Source organism: Manis javanica, chromosome 3, assembly GCF_040802235.1.
Source record: "Manis javanica isolate MJ-LG chromosome 3, MJ_LKY, whole genome shotgun sequence".
NCBI classification, from domain to species: Eukaryota; Metazoa; Chordata; class Mammalia; order Pholidota; family Manidae; genus Manis; species Manis javanica.
This window is the reverse complement of record NC_133158.1, coordinates 189,300,608-189,319,788: the sequence shown is the minus strand read 5'-3', so window position 1 is coordinate 189,319,788 and position 19,181 is coordinate 189,300,608. Positions and strand designations below refer to the sequence as shown.

The 19,181-nt window shown below is 40.2% G+C and overlaps 1 protein-coding gene across 11 annotated transcripts in view; it reads left to right on the top strand.

Moving 5' to 3' along the window:
* FNIP2 (folliculin interacting protein 2) overlaps nucleotides 1-19,181 on the top strand; it is a 124,345-nt gene that overhangs the window by 67,781 nt on the left and 37,383 nt on the right. For 10 of the 11 annotated variants that reach the window (XR_012129597.1, XM_036992948.2, XM_036992946.2 and 7 more), the window contains 4 exons: nucleotides 119-190; nucleotides 11,101-11,230; nucleotides 17,412-17,613; nucleotides 17,911-17,999. Coding sequence is in view for 10 of the 11 variants with exons in the window: in XM_036992948.2 (XP_036848843.2) it covers nucleotides 119-190; nucleotides 11,101-11,230; nucleotides 17,412-17,613; nucleotides 17,911-17,999 (493 nt within the window). In the remaining variant the exon portion in view is untranslated. Of the gene's footprint in view, nucleotides 1-118; nucleotides 191-10,551; nucleotides 10,633-11,100; nucleotides 11,231-17,411; nucleotides 17,614-17,910; nucleotides 18,000-19,181 lie in introns of those variants that run through there. The other variant, XM_036992949.2, reaches the window with a different exon arrangement.

Sequence of the window (19,181 nt, the reverse complement as noted above, 5' to 3'; positions counted from 1 at the left end):
GTAAACTTACAATCATCAATAGCAGTAGCTACTTTGAAATGGAAAAATTAATGCATTTGTTTTGAAACAACTTCTTTGGAGAGTCCAATAATGTGATTTCCGTTTTTCTTTATCGTAGCGCATAGTACTCCAGTTGACATGCCAAGCAGAGGACAGAATGAAGATAGGGACAGTGGCATTGCTCGATCAGGTATTTGTACATTCTTTTATTGGTTTAACTAACAGAGTGAACCATCCATAATGGTGAAGTAGTTGGGAAAATAGAAGACAGATAGGCCTCATCTTCCTTTTTATTTATTTTTTTCTTCTCCATATTCTAAGATGGTCTTACATATCTAAAGATCTAAACTTTGATGTTCAGCATGTAGGAGTGATTATGCAACATGGACAAGTTTCTGCTGATACCCAAACTCGTAAGCAACTAATGTACTTTGAGAAATATCTTTATAGAGGGATGTTTCCTTAAATAATTTATACTGGGGGTTTGCTCTCTGAGGACTGAGTATTAATTAGAGGAAGGAAAGTGTCTGTGGAAGTACATCTATCCAGGACTGTGGGAAAGCCTGCCAGCCGAATGGTCACCCTTTCTTCTGTCCTCAAGTCATGCTGATCTAGATTTTATCTCAGGGACCCTTTCTCTCCTTACTTGAAGCCTTAAACTTTTATAATACTGCTTTTAAGATCTCTTGGTTCCTGCTTTTTTACATGGTTCTGCTTTTTATTTTTGATTTGTGGTTCAGATCCAAGCTGTAAAAAAAGAAAGGTAGTGCACTAAAGATGTGGAACTTGAGGACCTGGAGGTATAGGGCTTTGCCTGATGAATGCGTGTCAGACACTCAGCCTCACCTTCCACCCAAGACGAGGAGCACCCCTCTGGTTTCACCAGTGATACATGGCACCTTCACCAGACAGGCCAGCTGGTCGGTGGTCAGGGGGCGAGGACTGGATCCAAGCCTCAGGTGCCTTTCCTGCTGGCACAGCTCAGAAGAGTCCTTGCATTCCTTCTGCACAGTACCAGAGCCCTTCTCCCTACTAGATGTAACTCTGTCCCCGATTTGTTAAATACAATACAGTTTGTTACTGAACCCCACTGCTTTGGTTTATCTATGTCACATAATCATAAAGCACACAACATTTTATTTATGGTTAAATGCAAACAGTTGATTCATTTTCATCTTCATAATTTTTTTTTTGTAAAGTTGGGCAGTGACTCCTTGGTCAGAAATATAATTCCCATTGATTATACCTGTATCATTTTCATTTACAGCAATTTTTGTACAAACATATGGTCTGAGAAGATAAAGAGCAATTTATGAAGTGCTAGGAGAACTGTTTTATTTTTGTTTATATTTAATAGTACTTGGGATGATTTCCTCCTTCCTTACAGGACACTGTCAGCTTTCTCTATGGCAGGAATATCTGAATTCTTTGAGTTACACCCATACATCAATTACTCAAAGGCTGTGAGTGTGCACTGAAGATGTCTCAGAGCCCAGCTCCCTGCCCTTGGAGAGCCCAGCTGGGTGGGCCTGGCACTGGGACTGGCTTTGTTGTGGTTGAATTTCCAGGCAAGATGTGGGAACCCCCATGGAACCAAGATCACTCTCAGCCGAAGTTGCCATCTCAGTGGCTGAAGGATTTAATATGTTAGTCTTTGTGTGGTGAAAGCCCTTTATCTGCCTATAAAGACACCTGAGTACCATTCAACTGGGGCCCATTCTGAACTCCTACAAGGCAGAGTTCCTCTGGTAACCTTCTTTTATTAATTTGTTTATGGCTTTTCTTATTCAGAAAAGATTTACAGAGCTACTGAGAAAGATAACACCAACAAAAACATTAGACATCAGAAACTTGGCTTTTCCTGGGTAACTTCTAAGTTTGTAGTGTAATTGATGTAGTTAATTCACATCGTACACATTGAAATCTCATTTGTAAAATGAGTTTTCCCTGCCCTTTGAAAAACGGGAAAGTTGAAGGGCCAACTTTGAATTAAAGTGAAAGTCCATAGTAGCCAGATTTAGTGTTTTCTTAGAGAGGAGCTTGGGACTGACCATATGGGGAGGTATCGATCAGGTGTGGATCTGAGAGCTGGAGAACACTGGCTTCTGGTCCAGGCAGCCTTTACTTCAGGTCTCCAGTTCCCCTGCGAGGGTGACCTGAAGACATCTTGCTCTCCTGTTTTCCCTGGTAGATGTGCTCACCCTCATATACCACCTGCGTGCATCTGGAAACTGCTGGAAATCACTGAGTCTACTAAAAGACAAGCGTGAGCTCTAGGCTTGTGGTGGAGCTAAGCGCTCTGTTAAAGTCCTCTTTAGGTTCCTGCTGTAGTTCACTCTCCAAAGATCTCTTCTCACCACCTTATGCCCCCCTTAAACCGTGCAGGGACCGAGGTCCTAGTTCTGAAACAGAATAGGGACTCCAAATGTTGGACTGAATTGGCAGTGGAAGATGTAGAAAAATTAAAGACATGTTTATTCCTTGTTCCTGTAATTTTTAACTTCCTATTCAAAGAGTTGAGAAATGGAAGGGAATTTTTAAAAACAGATTTTATTTTTTGGAACAGTTTTGTATGGACCCAAAAATCGAAACAATAGTACAGAGACTGCCCAAGTAACCTGCACCCAGTTTGCTGTCCTTAACATCCTACAGTAGTAGTACCATGCATCTGTTTTAATCAACGAGCCAATATTGATACATTTTATCACTAGCTAAAGTCCACAGTGTGTTTATTTCCTTAGTTTTCAATGTAATGTCCATTTTCTGTTCTAGGACCTTAATATAGTCGTCCTCTCTCTCTAGGCTGCTCTCGGCTGGGGCAATTTCTCAGACTTACTTTGTTTTTTATTACCTTGACAGTTTTGAGGAGAGTTGGTCGAGTGTTTTGTAGAATGCCCACTGTTAGAATTTGTTTTGATGTTTTTCACATGATTAGACTGGAATTAGGGATTTTTCAGAAGAAAGATCACAGAGGTAAAGTGCCATTGATACTGACCTTGATTACTTGGCTGACATTGTCTTTGTCAGGTTTCTCCACCGTTAAGTTGCTCTTTATTGCTCCTTTACCATACTTACGAAGGAGGCTACTGTGCACAGCCCACATTTAAGAATGGAGAGTCATGCTCCCCAGCCTTAAGGCCAAGCAGCTGTATGAACTACTCGGAATTCTTCTGCAGGGGGCTTGCCTCTTCTCCTTCGCATGTTCATCCATTCATTCAGTCAGTCATTTTTATCAAAATGGAGTCATAGATACTTACTTTATATTTGGGGTTATAACCCAATACGACTTTATTTAGTTGCTAAAATTGTTCCAGCTTTGTCCATAGAAGCCATGGAGTTCTTTCGGTTGGTTCCTGTGTTTTTTTAACATATCCCGACCTCTGTGTATGTGTGTGTGTGTGTCTGTGAGAGAGAGAGTGAGAGAGTGAGCACACTTCTTACTTTCTGGCACTGCAGTATATGCCAGACTTGTTTTGTATATTTCCTACCCCAATCTTAGAATCAGCCATTGCTCATGGCACCCTGTCTTTCTACTGGAGAATGGAATTAGATTCCAAGATCTGGATGTATGCTTGTTGCTTCTCTAGTGGTAATTTCTTATAGGTTCTTTCAGCTGACTAGCAAAAAATACAAATTCATGCTGTTTATAAATTGCTGTATGTAACAACTATATCTATATTAAGTCAAATATGAGTTTTTACTGATACCTTTATTATCTATAACCCATTACCATGGATCATTCTGCCTTCCTCCCCTTGTTTAGCTGTGAACTACTCTCTCCAACAGTGAGAAACCTGGTTCTCACTGTCTGCCATCCATTTAATTAATTGTGTCATTTCAGTATACATGTGGCAGTTACCAGAAATGTTAACCTACCAAAAGTAGAAAACAACTTTATTAACAAGGTTGTGGTGTTTATGTATAGTTCCTTTTACCTTTAGTCTTACAGATGAAGCCTCATTTCCAAAGTTGCTTAGGTCAGAACCTTTTGAGATGGGGGAATTTTTGTAGCTGTATGTACCAAACCAGTACAATCCGTGAAGTCACAGCTGACACCAGTTCATCTTGCAACTGGATTCATGGATGTTACCAAAAATTCTGATTATCACAGATCAGAGCTGAGGAAGAATTTAAAGTTCATTTTTTTTCCTTTGGCTCGTTCCTCTTTTCACTGCCTCTGTAAGTAATAAACTATCCAAATCTAAAAATGTCTTATATCTTTACTGTCAGATTTTACCTCAGGCTTTGCCTTGTCTTACATATATGTGGATTTGGCAGTCTGTAAGGTAGCATGGGCAGAACTCAATTTCTTCATTTCATTGTACTTCTCATATTTCACATCAGACCTTCAGTATTCTCCTGGAATGGATATTTATCTTCTTCAAGTTCATTAATTTGTTGAGCCTTTTGCTTTAACGTTTTCCTTTCTAGATTTGGCATTCTTACATACCTAAGTCAAATTAGAATTGAAGGTATTCAGGTTCAGAGACTCACACCACCACCAAAAAAAAAAAAAATTTTTTTTTAAAGGTGAGGGAAGAAAGGGAAAATCCAAATGATGTATATACAGCTTTAACCACAGGAAACTTTAACAAATTCAGGCTTTGAATTCTCTCTCGAAATTGTTTCTCTAATGGTTTGTTTCTATTGTAATTATCAGGTGAGATAGACATCACTGGCCTTCACATAACCATTTGCTCATTCTTCATGCAGCAACATTTCTTGAGCATCTTATGTGCCAAATATTTTTGTAGGCTATGGAGATCATTGATCAAGTAGACACGATCCCTGACCTCATGGAATTTGTATTCAATTAGACAGAAGTAATGGACAATACAGTGTGGGCAGTTATGTGCCGCTGAGGACAGTAAAACATGTGGGGTGCTCATGGAAGGCCTCTCCAAGAAGATGAGGTTTTCAGCTTGAGTGCCAGTGGTACCCAGTTGTGTAAAGATCAGAGAAAAGAGCATTTTAGGCATGGGAACAGCTAGAGCAAAGATCTAGTGTGGGAACAGGCTTTGGAGATTTGTGTATGAGGAATAGAAAGACAGAATGTAGTGAGGAGAAAGTAGTGCAAGATGAGCCTGGGGAGGGAAGAAGAAGCCTGATCACATTAATGCATTTTTTCTATTTTTTCTTTTGATGAGAGTGTTTCCTAATATACAGAGGACAGATCCTGTCCAAGGTGCAGAAGAGACAGAAGAATAGGAGTTCTCTGCCCTCTCCTTCCCCTGAAAGTCTTCCTGCCAAGTGAGATGTGTTTGGCAGGGCCTAAACCTGCCGTTGTAGGCCGGAGTTTGTACTTGCCCTGAACATTTGCTGTAGCCCTGTTCTGCACACAGACCCAAGGGTGCCTGCCACTTGTTTAATATTATAGTCACATTTTTCAGCAGTATCAGTAAGCCAACCTCAAAAGTCTTCCCATGAAGAAATTATAACTGCTTCTGGGTTCTTGACATTTGTGCTTTCTTTTCCAATGTTTAGATTGTTCCTTGTGACTTACTACACTCTGGCTCTTGTAATTCCTTGGGGATTTTTGTTTGTTTCTTCTTCTCCCCTAGAATGTGCGTCCATGAGGGCAGAGATCTACAAACCTTGTCACGGGGACTGCTGTGTCCCCAGCAGCTTGAATCGTGCCTGGCATCTAGTAGATGCTCAATGGATATTTGAAATGGGGTAGGGGTTATATCTATCCATATATACAAGGAGAAATACCGATAGACTTTTAGAATAATTATTGTATTAATTCAGTTTTTTTCATATGAAATATCTGAGCTACCCTCCCTTACTTGCCCTTTCTGTGAATGGCTCTCATTGGCATTTAAGTCTCAATTGAGATGTCCCATTTTCATAAAGGTATTCTCTGACAATGGATTAAAGAATTTACATCTACTGCCCTCATAAACCTGTGCCCTAATTGCTTAAAAGAAAATTATTCTAACTGATTTATATAGAGGTTTTCACAGTGTGAAATCATCTTGTTTATTTATTCCATGAGTGTAAGCTTCTCAAGGGCAGAAACTCTGTGTCCTTTAACTTTGTCCCAGGTGTCTGGCATGAAGCCAAGCTCTTAGAAGGTGCTTAGTAAATATTTGTTGAGTGAATGGACTTAAGAGTTTCAGGGCATTTAGTCAAATTCAGATTCAGTAGTCAAATCATCAGTACAGCGTTCCTAGTAAACTCTCAAAATAGCAAACATATTTTCAGAGAAACTTAAATGTTTATCTTGAACTTGAATGTCACTGGCCAAGAAGAGTCAGCAGTCAGCATTTTAAACCTTTAGACTTATTTTTTCTCGTGCTGATATCTGTAGGAGTAAATGGAATGCTGATTGAAGACTTCTTCCTCAGACAAGAGTTTGGGGTGAAAGAACAGTGTTTTAAATTTGGGAGTTAACCAGGCACAAAATGTTCACCATAACCCGGTGATAGAATTTTGGCTAATTTAAATTTTCCTATTAATGCACAAAACTGCAAAAGTCTACACGTATTAACATTTTTTTCTAATTATGAAAGTATTCTAAAAATAAAAGTGCTCCTAAAAATATTAAGGAGCATTAAACATAGCACTTTTTTAATCTTTTATTTATTTATTATGTTAATTAATTAATTAATTTTGTTGTCATTAATCTACAATTACATGAAGAGTATTATGTTTACTAGGGTTCCCCCTTCACCAAATCCCCCCCACAAACCCCATTACAGTACTGTCCATCAGCATAGTAAGATGCTGTAGAATCACTACTTGTCGTCTCTGTGTTGCACAGCCCTCCCCATGCCCACCCACATTATACATGCTAATCGTAATGTCCCCTTTCTTTTTCCCCACCCTTATCCCTCCCTTCCCTCCCTTTCTCCCCAGTCCCTTTCCCTTTGGTAACTGTTAGTCCATTCTTAGGTTCTATGATTCTGCTGCTATTTTGTTCCTTCAGTCTTTCTTTGTTCCTATAGTCTTTGGGTTTGAGGTGAGTCTCTTGTAAGCAGCATAGAGATGGGTCTTGCTTTTTTATCCATTCTGTTATTCTGTGTCTTTTGATTGGTACATTCAGTCTATTTACAGCTGCCTTTAAAACTCTGTCCTTTTCCTTAATCTTTGCCATTTTAATTATTATGTGTCTTGGTATTGTCCTCCTTGGGTCCTTTCTGTTGGGAGTTCTGTACACTTCCATGGTCTGATCAATTAATTCCTCCCCCAGTTTGGAGAAGTTTTCAGGAATTATTTCTTCAAATACTCTTTCTATCCCTTTCTCTCTCTCTTCTTCTTCTGGTACCCCTATATTGCGGATATTGTTCCTTTTGGACTGATCACACAGTTCTCTAAATATTGTTTCATTCCTGGAGATCCTTTTATCTCTCTCTGTGTCAGCTTCTATGCGTTACTGTTCTCTGGTTTCTATTCCATCAATGGCCTCTTGCATCTTATCCATTCTGTTTATAAGTCCTTCCAGAGATTGTTTCATTTCTGTAATCTCCCTCCGCATGTCTGTAATCTCCCTCCGGATTTCATCCCTTAGCTCTTGCATATTTCTCTGCAGCTCCATCAGCATGGTTATGAGCTTTATTTTTAATTCTTTTTCATGAAGACTGGTTAGGTCTATCTCCTTCTCAGGGTTTGCCTCTGTGATCTTGTCTGTATCAATTTCTTCTGCCTTTTCATGGCGATAGATATATTTGTGGGGAGCTGGCACGTGTGTTGGGTAAGAGAAAGTCCCTTCTTGCCAGTTTATAGTCTTCCTCTCCTGGGAGAACAGTGGCGTCTAGTGGCTAGTGCTGGGCAGCTGCACGCAGACAGGGCTTCTGATCTTGCCCAGCCGCTATGGAGTTTATTTAGCTCTGCAGTTGCTGTGGGCATGGCCTGTCTCAGGCTGCTGCTCCAATATTGCGGAGCTTCATTGGAGGGGGAACAGGCGGGAGGCTGTTTATTGCAGTGAAGGGCCTCCGAGCTGCGCTGTGGGGGTTCGGGTGCCCAGAGTTCCCCGGAATTCACAGCTGCATGTCCAGCTGTGGGGTCCCTGTCCCTTTAAGACTTTCAAAAAGCACTCGCTTTTCTTTGTCCTGGGTGCACCAGCTGCAGGGACCCACTCACAGGTCTTACTGTCCTGTTTCCCTAGTTTCCAGCACCCCACTCATGCTCTGTGTGTCTGCGCTCTGGTGCGGATGGCTGGGGCTGGGTGATTAGCAGTCCTGGGCTCCCTCTCCCTCCCCACGCTGACTCCTCTCCTCCCGCCAGGAGCTGGGGTGAGGAGCACTTGGGTCCCACTGGGCCGGGGCTTGTATCTTATCCCCTTTGCGAGGCACTGGGTTCTCACAGGTGTGGATGTAGTCTGGCTGTTGTCCTGTGTCTTCTGGTCTCTCTTTTAGGATTAGTTGTATTTGTTGTATTTTCAAAAATATATATGGTTTTGGGAGGAGGTTTCCGCTGCTCTACTCACGCCGCCATCTTGGTTCATATCCCCTAGACATAGCACTTTTAAGGCTGAAACTGAGCCTATAAATAATTTAACTAAAAATTTCACATTGAGTAACTGAGGCACCATTGTATAATTTCTTTATCCAGCTCACAGAGCTAATTGGGGGCACTGCTGGGGCTGGAACCCACCCCACTTAATTCTCATGTAAAAACTCTACAGTATGGGACCTGTAGATGCCAAGTCCCAAAACACAGGGAGGGATTAGCTGGACAGAGCCCACACAGCTCTATTTCTAAACAAACTTCTCAGGTGATTCAGATGCATACCAGAGCTTACTAGTGCCTCATACTGCACTGCCTTTCAGTCCATGAGCCTAGCCAACCATCAAATGCACTCAATGTTGATGGAACAGATATCTGAATCCACCCCTTTCTCATGAAAACAGCCATTTTGCAGTCCAAAATTAAGCCTGTTCTTGCATTTGAGAGTTGTAACTATTGTTCCCTAGAGCATGTGATTGACAATAGTATATATACCACAGTGCTTTGACATATAAATCTTCTTAAGTAATACTAAAATATTTTTGATAAGGAAATGCTGGATAGCACTAAACCAACACTGTAGCCTAATATTTCATTTGTATGCCATAAAAATTACTGCTTGGCATTTTATAATGCGGAGAAAAGGAATGTTCTCTTCTGATTTTTTAATATTTTAATTTTTTGCCCCTCCCTGTTCATGTCTCTGTTCTAAGTCCTAGGTTCTTTTCATAATTAGCTAATAGAACTAACAACCTTTTACTACTCTGAACTGTCTCATTTAGCTTACCTTTTTCTGAGAATTGCCAGAGGGAGTAAATAGTCAGCATTTATCGTGCAGGGCACTGGGCCAAGTATTTTGTGTGTATGATTTGTTTAATCTTCACAGGAACCTTATGAAATAGGTCATTGTTTTTCAAATGTTTCTTATGTTTACAATCCATGCTAATGAATTTAAGATCATGATCCAGTAACAAACATCTTTATATGGAACAAAAGTTTCATCCAGTAATATAACACTGCAGTATATTCTGTTTTCTCTTTTAAATAATGTTGATTTCAGTCCACTAAATAATTTATAATTCACTAGCGGATTGAAGCTCTCATGAAAAATACTGAAGTGTGGTATACTTTACTGTCCCCACCTTACAGATGAGAAAGCTGGCAGGTTCAGTAGCTGCCGAAGTGTCACAGCTGGTGGACGGCAGCCCTAGGCTTTGAGCCGGGAGCCTGGGCTCTCACACACGTTACTAGACTGAGTCATACAGCAATACAGACAATCTGCAGAATATGGACCTCATTTTGTTTCTGTGATAGGGGAAAAAAATGTCTGAAATACAAATTCTACCTTTAAATGCTGTCCTCCAACTACCAATAAGTTGATTTAATCAGCATAAGACTGGGGAGAGTGCCAGGGACCCTGAAGATTTGGGAATAGAGAACAAGGGTCTTCTGTATCTTACACAGGACCTTGAGAACTTGGGAGTGGGGTGGAAATGTCTAATTGGGTTTTTTAATTAAGTAATTTTATGAGATTTTGAAGAAAAACTCTTCTGTCTCTTTAAAAATCTCACAGTTACCTACTCACTGATATTTGAAAGTGGATTTGGTTTTGGACATTTAAGTCCAGCGTCAAGGCTAAAACTAGGTCAAAACTGATGCAGTCTGCTGAGGCCAGTCACATCTGGGTAACACTTCAGTGAAGAAATGCTGTACTTTCAGTAAATATTTGTTAATTGCCTGTTGTGTTCAGAGCACAGTCCTGGGTACAATTTCCATTGTCCTGTGATTTGCTTCTGACAATGTTGATCAACAATCAGTAAATACTCCATTTCCATTTTCACTGGACTGAGTGACATTTCAGTGTCTACCCTCGGGAAGTAAAAGGAGAGCAAGTCTGTCTCCATCAGTGTGCAAAGTGGCTGTGATTTGAAGGAAACCCTCTGCCAGTCATGAGACGGCCAGTCCCTTCTTGCCATTAGGGAAGTCCGGGCTTGCATGTCAGCTCACACTTACTGACAGCCCAAGTATAGGCATAGAATGTTACGTAGCAGGAAGAAGCAGGGAGTGGCTCGGAAGCAGAAAAGTAATCCAAGTAGAAAATATACATAAGACTGGAGATTGCTCTTTCACAGCCCAAGCAGGAGTGGCGGGTGAGGTTGGGGGCTGCTGCAGGGAGGGAGGGTGAGTATTGTATGTTTGGAGTTTGGGGAAAGGAGGGAGAGTACTGTGTGGAGGAACTGCTTATTTGCCTAGATTTCACCTCAAAATAGAGAATAAAGAGCAGTCAAGAGGAGGAAATTGTGTGAAGTTCCCAGGCAGCAATATCAACAATTATGTTATGTGGACAATTTTATCAGAAATCTGTAACGTACACTCTGAGTGAATGAATAGTAATTACTTTGCATTTGTAATGTGGTGTTGGAAAATTGGTGCATTTGCTATGTCTGTAATCCGTTTCTTTTCATTAGTATTCCTTTTTAAAGGATGTTTGCTGTCCAAGTCTTAGTAGGAAAGAAGGTGTAGTCTCCCCCTGCTGGATATGTCCTGTAGAACCTGAAAGTTGAGCTTACTTGGCAAGTAATTTTTTTAAGTAGCTGCATGAGGACTTACTTACCTCAGTGTTCAACTTTCGACTTTTCTTCCCCACAGCCTCACTAAGCAGCCTTTTGATTACACCTTTCCCATCGCCAAGCTCCTCTACATCCTCTTCCAGCAGTTACCAGCGCCGCTGGCTTCGAAGCCAGACAACAAGTTTGGAAAATGGCATCATTCCGAGGAGGTGAGGTGCAAGTTAGAAGGTACTAGTGTAGGTAGCTTGATTAAACTGGCAGGACACCATACTCACGTGTTGTCAATGGAAAAGGAGCTGGAACTTTCTGATTAGTTTCAATTTAGCCTAAAAGCTTACAAGTTAGAAGTTTTCTGGAAAGAATAAATATAAAAGCTTAAAAATATATATATCCTGGTTTGGATGACACTGAGAAATAACTGAGGAATTGTGCCATGTGTTTGCTGTTAATTTTTTTTAAGTATGCTCTCTGACTTGGTCCCCTTCCAGATGTATCCCTTGTAGGTTAGAAGGATGGAATGAATCTCTTCCTTGGCTGACACTGACACCAATGTGCCTTTGAAAATACATGAACTCAAGGATTGTGATGTACTGTCTTTGTAAAACTTAAATTGTTAAACAGTCATGAATAAGTTTATAGAGATGCCATTGAAATGTTTTTTGCCTTCATTGCAGTTGGTTTGTAGATCTAAAGTTTAGTTGTGTGAAAAATAATCTTTTAGCTTCTTATGATGTTACATTAGTAGCTTCCAGCCTTTTCTTCCTATAACTGAAAAACTTAAAAAGGAATTAAGATGGGTCATGTAAAATTCATATAAAAATTCATGTAAACTTGTAAATTGGTTGATGTAGTAAGTTGGCTAGTAATCACTGTGTGCAGGGATCTGTGAAGGTGTAAAGATGATTCAGCTACGTGCCTGTGTTTGAGTAGTTTATGGAGTAGTAAGTAGTGGCCAAGACAATATGCACATAAATAATGGCATAAGGATGTTAAATGACAAGTGCCAGGGGAAAGCAGACTTGCTGTCCAAATCTTAGTAGGAAAGAAGGTGTAGTCTCCCCCTGCTGGATATGTCTGGTAGAACCTGAAAGTTGAGCTTGGCAACTAATTTTTTAAGTAGCTGCATGAGGACATGTTTACCTCAGTGTTCAACTTTCGACTTTTCTTCCCCACAGCCTCACTAAGCAGCCTTTTGATTACACCTTTCCCATCCCCAAGCTCCTCTACATCCTCTTCTAGCAGTTACCAGCGCCGCTGATGTCGGGACTCAGAGGAGGGAGAGAGCACTCCCTGGGGCCTGTGGGGGGAACTAGGAAAGAGATGGTGGTGAGAGGACAAGCTGAGAAATGAGGGGTTGGGGCATGTGTATGGCACACTTCAGGCTGCTTGCCTCTCTCCTCCCGTTGTGCTCACAATCCTAGGGAGCTAGGCAAAAAGAAAAGATGGCAGCTGCATCACTTCCTGGGGACCTGTGTGGTTGGTGGATTTGGAGCAGAATAGCTGGAGCAAGCTCTGGCTCCATCACTCCCGGGGTGAGCGTGAGCGTGAGTTAACCAGAGCCCGAGTGCTGCTTGCTCATCTGTGGCACGGTAATTGTGCTAGTCCTAGCCTCACAGTGCTGTTGGGAGAGTAAAATGAGATAATACAAGTCAAGTCAGGCTAAGACAAGATATGGTGAGTAAAATCTTGGCCACCATGACTTATTTACCACTGTTCAATCACTGCCATCATGATTACTCCAAGTGTCAGGAGAAGGAGCCCCACCTTCCTCACTGTCACTGCAACAGCTTCTGTGGTCGGGAGAGATAGATGGGTCTTGGAAGCCTTCCCCTGTAGACACCTTGTCTTTCCAAGTAATGCTTTTCCATTCCTTGAGGCATAAGTGCAAAGCTGAAGAGTGTTCCCAGCCTACTCCAAAATTCTTCAAACTCTTATTTGAGCCAAGCTCTGGCATTGGGAACTAATGAATGTCCAGTGCGCTTGCACCTAAAATAAGTTTCTTGGGCTCAAAAAGCGCCCCTTGTTCAAAAAGCAGGCAAAAGTACTATTGAAGGTATGAAAATGAAAGCTTTTCTTTAAAAACTACTTTATTTATAAAACATAATAGGAATATTAGTTAATACAAATAATAACATAAACTTGTAAATTGCAAACAATGATTTGGTGTCATGATTTTACATAACAATAAATAATGTTACATCTTGATTCATCATAAAATTTTTTCTGGCTTTTCTATAACTTCACTTGTTAGGTCATCAAAATTTATATTTTATACAGCAACTTTGCTTTCAGTTGATACAAGTAAAAGCATTATCACTCCTGGCAAGTGCAATATAGCAAAAACATTTGATGATTTTTATTGGCAGAATCTTTCTGCCAATGCAACTCTTTCTGGAGTTCCATAGGTTCTGACAACACTGGATTAAATTTCTACTAAACTTTCAGAATACAAATTTTGGCACATCTGTATCAGATAATTCTTGTGGAACAGTTTTTCTGGAAGGTTTAATTCTTCACACAACTCCCTTTTGTGGAAGTCTGAATTTAATTTTAAATCTAAATTTATATAAGATTACTTTAATGTTTTTTCTAACATTTTCTGTAACTTGCAGGGGTCTTACAAGAAACTGAAAGTTAGTCATGTATAACTCAAAATACCTGTTTATGCATTCTATCACTGCATCTTCAATTATAAGGAAAAATTAATTTTCAAATAGCTTCCTTATTAATGATTTGTTCATCTGAAGCTTCATATGAAAATAGTATGATTTCTTTTCTGTCCATTGTGACAATCTTTACATTTAATTTCTATTTCTATGCTTATAGACATTTGGTTGGCAATTTGCAGCATTTTCAAAAGCAGAAAATTTAAAACTCTTTGAAGAATTCTAATTATTCCCTGATATGCTCTATTGCAATGTCCACTGTAGGCTCTTTGTAATAATTTACTGCCCCCCAGGCTCAGGTCGGTGAGTCAAATGTGTGTGTATTGCGATGATGGATGGGCAAGCCGGCCTTCGCCATGGGGCACAGAGCTGTCTGTGCCACTGTTCTGTCCCAGAGCTGAGGTCACTGCTGCCTCTGTCGATTCTGCTGTCTCAGCCACCAGTCTGGGCCCAGACTTACAGCACCCTGGAGTGCTCAGACATGGGGATGTGGGTGAACGGCTCAGTGTCTGGGTTGCCTGCCCTTGGGCCTGAGCCCAGTGTGTACTGAGCAGCCCAGTGTCTCCCCTACTCGTGTTCATGCTTCATTGTCCCATTAGACTTCACTTACAGAATATAAATTCAAAGATAAAATTATTAAGAATTCAAAATGGCAACTGCAAAGCATTAAACCAGGCAGGGGCCTCTTCTGAGAGCAGGGCTCTGGATGAGTGGGGTCGAAGGCCCATGAAGCTGGCTCTCAGTTCAGTTCTGCTTAACACTGAGAGCGTTAAGTACAGCCAACATTTTGAACTAATCACTGTGCCTCTGAAGATCCCTTCATTTAAAGGATGTTGCAATTGATCGCTTCCTTTGGGCAGGTGTGTGGGTGGGAAAATTAGTTTCTTATGCTAGACAGGAGAACATTGAGTAACAGAAATAAAATTGCCTTTGGCTTTGAGAGAAAATGCACAGTAATCAAAAACTTCTTTCCTAAGAGAGTTAAAAGTAGAAAGCATAATACTCACACTGTCCTGAGCAGTTGGTTTCACACTGATACCCATGCTTCACGCCCCCCCGCGCCCCCTGCTGTGCCAGTGGTCAGCTTTGGTCATGGATGGAGAGTCAAGCTTGGGCATTTACCAGCAGGGGCAGAGGTACTGTCTGTAGTGGAAGAGAAGCAACAGAGACTTCATCCCTCAATGAGGCTGTTGAAACAGAAAAGGAGCAAGGTGCAATGTCCCAGAAACACTTTTGATTCAAGTTGTTAAATTGAACCAACCATATAAAGTTGCTGGTAGAATATTCTTTGACCTATAAAAATGGTGAATTCATATGTTCCAATGTAAAACATAGATTCCGCATTAAGTTCAAAGCTGACATAAGCAATTAGACCAAACAGTCCTGAAATCAACAATAAATCATTGAGATGTACATAATAATCATAATATTTGTTTTAGTTATGATCTTGAAGTACTCATAATGTATGTAAATAGTTATTCATAAGTATCAACAAAATTCTATTTTATTTTTATAAGGAGAGAAATTAAGTGTGTAGTGGCAGTCTTTCGTTGACTTGAAGGCCTGTCAGCTGGCATGGTTGCTGCCAGCCATTTCCTCTCAGTGCTCCCACTGGCGTGATGTATCTGATGGCATGAACACCAGCAGATGGATGAGACATGGGGGCAGAATCCCTGATCATTTCCCGAGTCCAAGAAATAAGCCTAGACTAGAAACTCTGAGTTCTAACTCCAGCCCTGTCCCTAAGAAGCATTCTGTACTTGAAGCAAGTGGATTAATCACTCTGCCTCAGTTGCCACATTTACGAAGTGGTCTATGTACCTTATCTGGTGACTTGAAGGTGAAGATATAGTGAATATATGGGTACATACTTAAATTTTTAAGAAACATTCTGAAATACTCTTTCCTTGTAAAATAACTTTTAAAATGTAAATATAGCTGGTTTTTTCAGAAATTCAGTAGGTGGCACTCTCTGCTGTGTTAGAGCAGAGCTGGCTATTGTCTATTGGGTGAAGATGAAGATGCATAAATCTGCATAGGGTTAAATGCTTACTACAATTTGGTTATTAAGGACCATATTGGCCAAAGATGAATGGACTGATATGGTCGTTTTACGTTTGACAAAGAAGAGAAATGGAAGATGCTGGAAAGAAGAAAGGGTTGCAAGAAAGTATTGATGTAATATAAGTGCAGGATTTCCTATACAGAACAGAAATAACTTGGTGCAGAGAACAGTTATGCTACAGGTACATTGGAAAAGAAGAGGAAGCATTGTATGAAATTAAGTAAAATTCTAAAAACAGCCTCAATGATTTTTTTTTCCTGACAAATAGATGATTAAGATCTCCCTAGATCTTCTCCCTAGATCTTCTCCTCTCAGAGAAAATACTTGATGGTTTATTTTAATGGTAGCATTTATAACAGGACCTGGAAATCATGTCCTGCCAGTGGCATGTCTGCTAGTGAGAGTCTTTCTCTGATTTATCAGCCACATCTGTATCTCTGGGATCTTGTTTGAAGTCAAGAGAAACAATAATGTACCCCTCTGAGGTTAAAATAAGATGTCTATCTCCTTTCCTTTAAAAGTAAAGCACCTTTCCTGACCATAAAATTTTTGATGTATGTATGTTTCCAAAATGTGGATATGTTTGAAATCACAAGAACATTATAGACTGTGAGTAGGGCAAAAATAAGAAGTTTAAGACCAAGAGTACGTGGCTAACTGCCTTGAATTCTGCCAAGCCTAAGTAATTGTTATGTTGTACTTTGTAGTAAAAAAAAAAAAAAAATAGAGGAAGCAGTACCCTCTCATATTTGGCAGGTATATGAGACTAAAGGGTGGAGTCAATGAGAAAGAGAAAATTTATTGTATACCTACTTGTACCAAGCTAGATTCTTTCATTTATAATATGTTCTGTCCTTTTGCTTTGGTGTCTTTATAGAAAAAAAAATTTTATTTCCATTCTCGCTGTTAGTAACTATGTGGTAGTTAGGCTTATTTTTCAGAATAGTTAAATAGGACGTGATTGGGCAGTATTTGTGAGATTTACCTATTAAGACAAATTGAATTTATATTCAGAATTTATTGTCTTCATGATCCTGTTATCATAGAAGCGGAGTCTCTTAAAATAATCTTAAGATTTTTTTGAGAATTTTCCATAAAAGAAGAAAGGTAGGTCTCTGCTTGAGGGATTTCCCAGAGAGCTCAATCAATTACACAGCTTAATCTGAGCATTTACAGGAGTAACTTCATCCAGGGGTTTTAATAGCCTTGGGAAAGTAAGCCTCAGCTATCAACAAATATGCAAACATGATGCCTTGGTTAAACAGAATACCACATAGGATTCTTTCTCTTCCAATGTTCTTATCTATTGATACCTATCAATCAAAACAGAGGTCCTATTTTTTGAGTGAACAGATGTTTCACAGCCCTTTCTAAATACCACCAATCTGATGTAAAATAATCCAAGGGAAAAGGATTAAGGCTCTAACAACAAGGGGGGCATTTAAAATTACTTTTCATTTAAGTTTCTTTTCATGATACCATATGGCAAGGTGATATTTTCATTTTTCATGACAGACTAGAAAATGAATTAGAGGTAAACTCTTAGTTAAAATGCTAAGTATTCTGGATTAGCTTTCTGAAGGTCATCGTCTGGCATTAGTTTATCTTCAGTGTGATTCTTTGATGCATGGCAACTTTTCAAATTTATTTTTCGTTCAGGTCAACTGATGAGACATTCAGTTTAGTTGAAGAAACCTGTAGTTCTAATCCAGCCATAGTTCGGAGGAAGAAAATCGCCATAAGCATCATCTTTTCCCTGTGTGAGCTAGAAGAAGCGCAAAGGAATTTCCAGGACTTCTTCTTTTCTCATTTCCCCCTGTTTGAATCTCACTTGAACAGGCTGAAGAGTGCAATTGAAAAGGTATGAGAATGTAATTCGGTGCCAAATAGAGAAGCAATTATGGGCTTTAAGGATGGTAGAATCTCTTTGTCTAAGTATCAGATCACTTTCCTAGAGAAGTTAAACATGGATAGTAGGCATCAGATGCTGGATGGCTTTAGGAATGGAAATTACTGCCTTCTGATGATGTAAATCATCAATGTTTGAGTATAATATTGAGTGTTCTGATTATAATGTCTCATTGATAAGGGCCCAGTAGGTAGTTGTAAAGGAATCTCTTCTCAGAGAGTAATTTGGCTTGTTTTCTCTTCAATGAAGGCTATGATCTCCTGTAGGAAGATAGCAGAGTCTAGTCTCCGTGTGCAGTTTTATGTCAGCCGTCTGATGGAAGCTCTGGGAGAATTCAGGTAAATTGACAACTTGCCAAATCCAGTAGAGGAAATTTATAAGCAGCCGCAGCAGCGACAGCTGTGGATCTAGAGATACACAGATACCATGACATGGAAAAACTGGGGGGCTGGCAATTATTAGTCACTTTAGCAGCTCCCTCCTTCAGGACGGAAACTGACACCAAATGGAGCAAAAAATTTAAGTCACCAGCACCAAGTATCCTCATTACTTCCTGACAGGCAGTCCTTCATGTGATTGTTTTTAACAGGGTGAATGGAGAAATGTAATATTCAGGTGTCTCTTTAAGGCCTGTGTATTATTGGATGGCATCTTCATGAAAGCCGTAGGGGTTAACACTATTAACCCCACTTTACAGATGTGGAAACTAGAGTTCAGGGATGCTTGTCCAAAGCATAGATGGAGCGAGTATATATGTCAGGGAGATGGATGTTCCAGTTTGCCAGGACAGTCCTAGTTTATACCCAGTGTCCTGGTCTGGAGTTTAAATGGTATGACCGCCCCAATGTGTCTTCAGTTTCTAAGTCACGACCTTTGTTCTCTGGAGGCCAGTTTTCTGGCGTCCTTGCCCCAGGTGTCTAGCTGGAGAGGTGACCTGCTTTGGGTAACAAGTGGGACACTCTTGCACCATGCTGAGCTGCATTTGTGGCAGCATTTTTCAGAGCCAGTTTCTCAATGGGTAATGGAATCCTACTCTGAGCAGTGATGAGCTAATGAGTCAAACTGTTACTCTGCAGCTGAGGGATAAAAAAAAATTGAGAATTCTTGGAATTTTTTTGCTGTGCTTATAGTATATGCTAGTGAACTCAATAATGCTGCATGGGGCAAAATCCCCAGCATTTTTTGAACCCTGGGTTATGTATAAAGCACTCAAGTAACACATTGGTCATTATCTGGTGATTGTTAAGACCTAAATCATATATTTGAGACATAGTGTGAAGTTGGGCTCTTTTTAATGTCAGTGTGATGATTGGTAAACCTTCTATGCTTATGTGGGCAGCACTGGATTTGCCTGGTGTTCTGCTCTGGCCACAGCTAAAAACTTGCTTGTGCTTGAGAGTTTGTAGACTAGTTTAATGAAAGTATCAATTTTTCAGAGGTCAAGAATCTGAAAGCACAGAACCAGACAGCCTCTGTGAACACAGACATGCCCTGTTACATAAACAACCTACCCCTCCAGA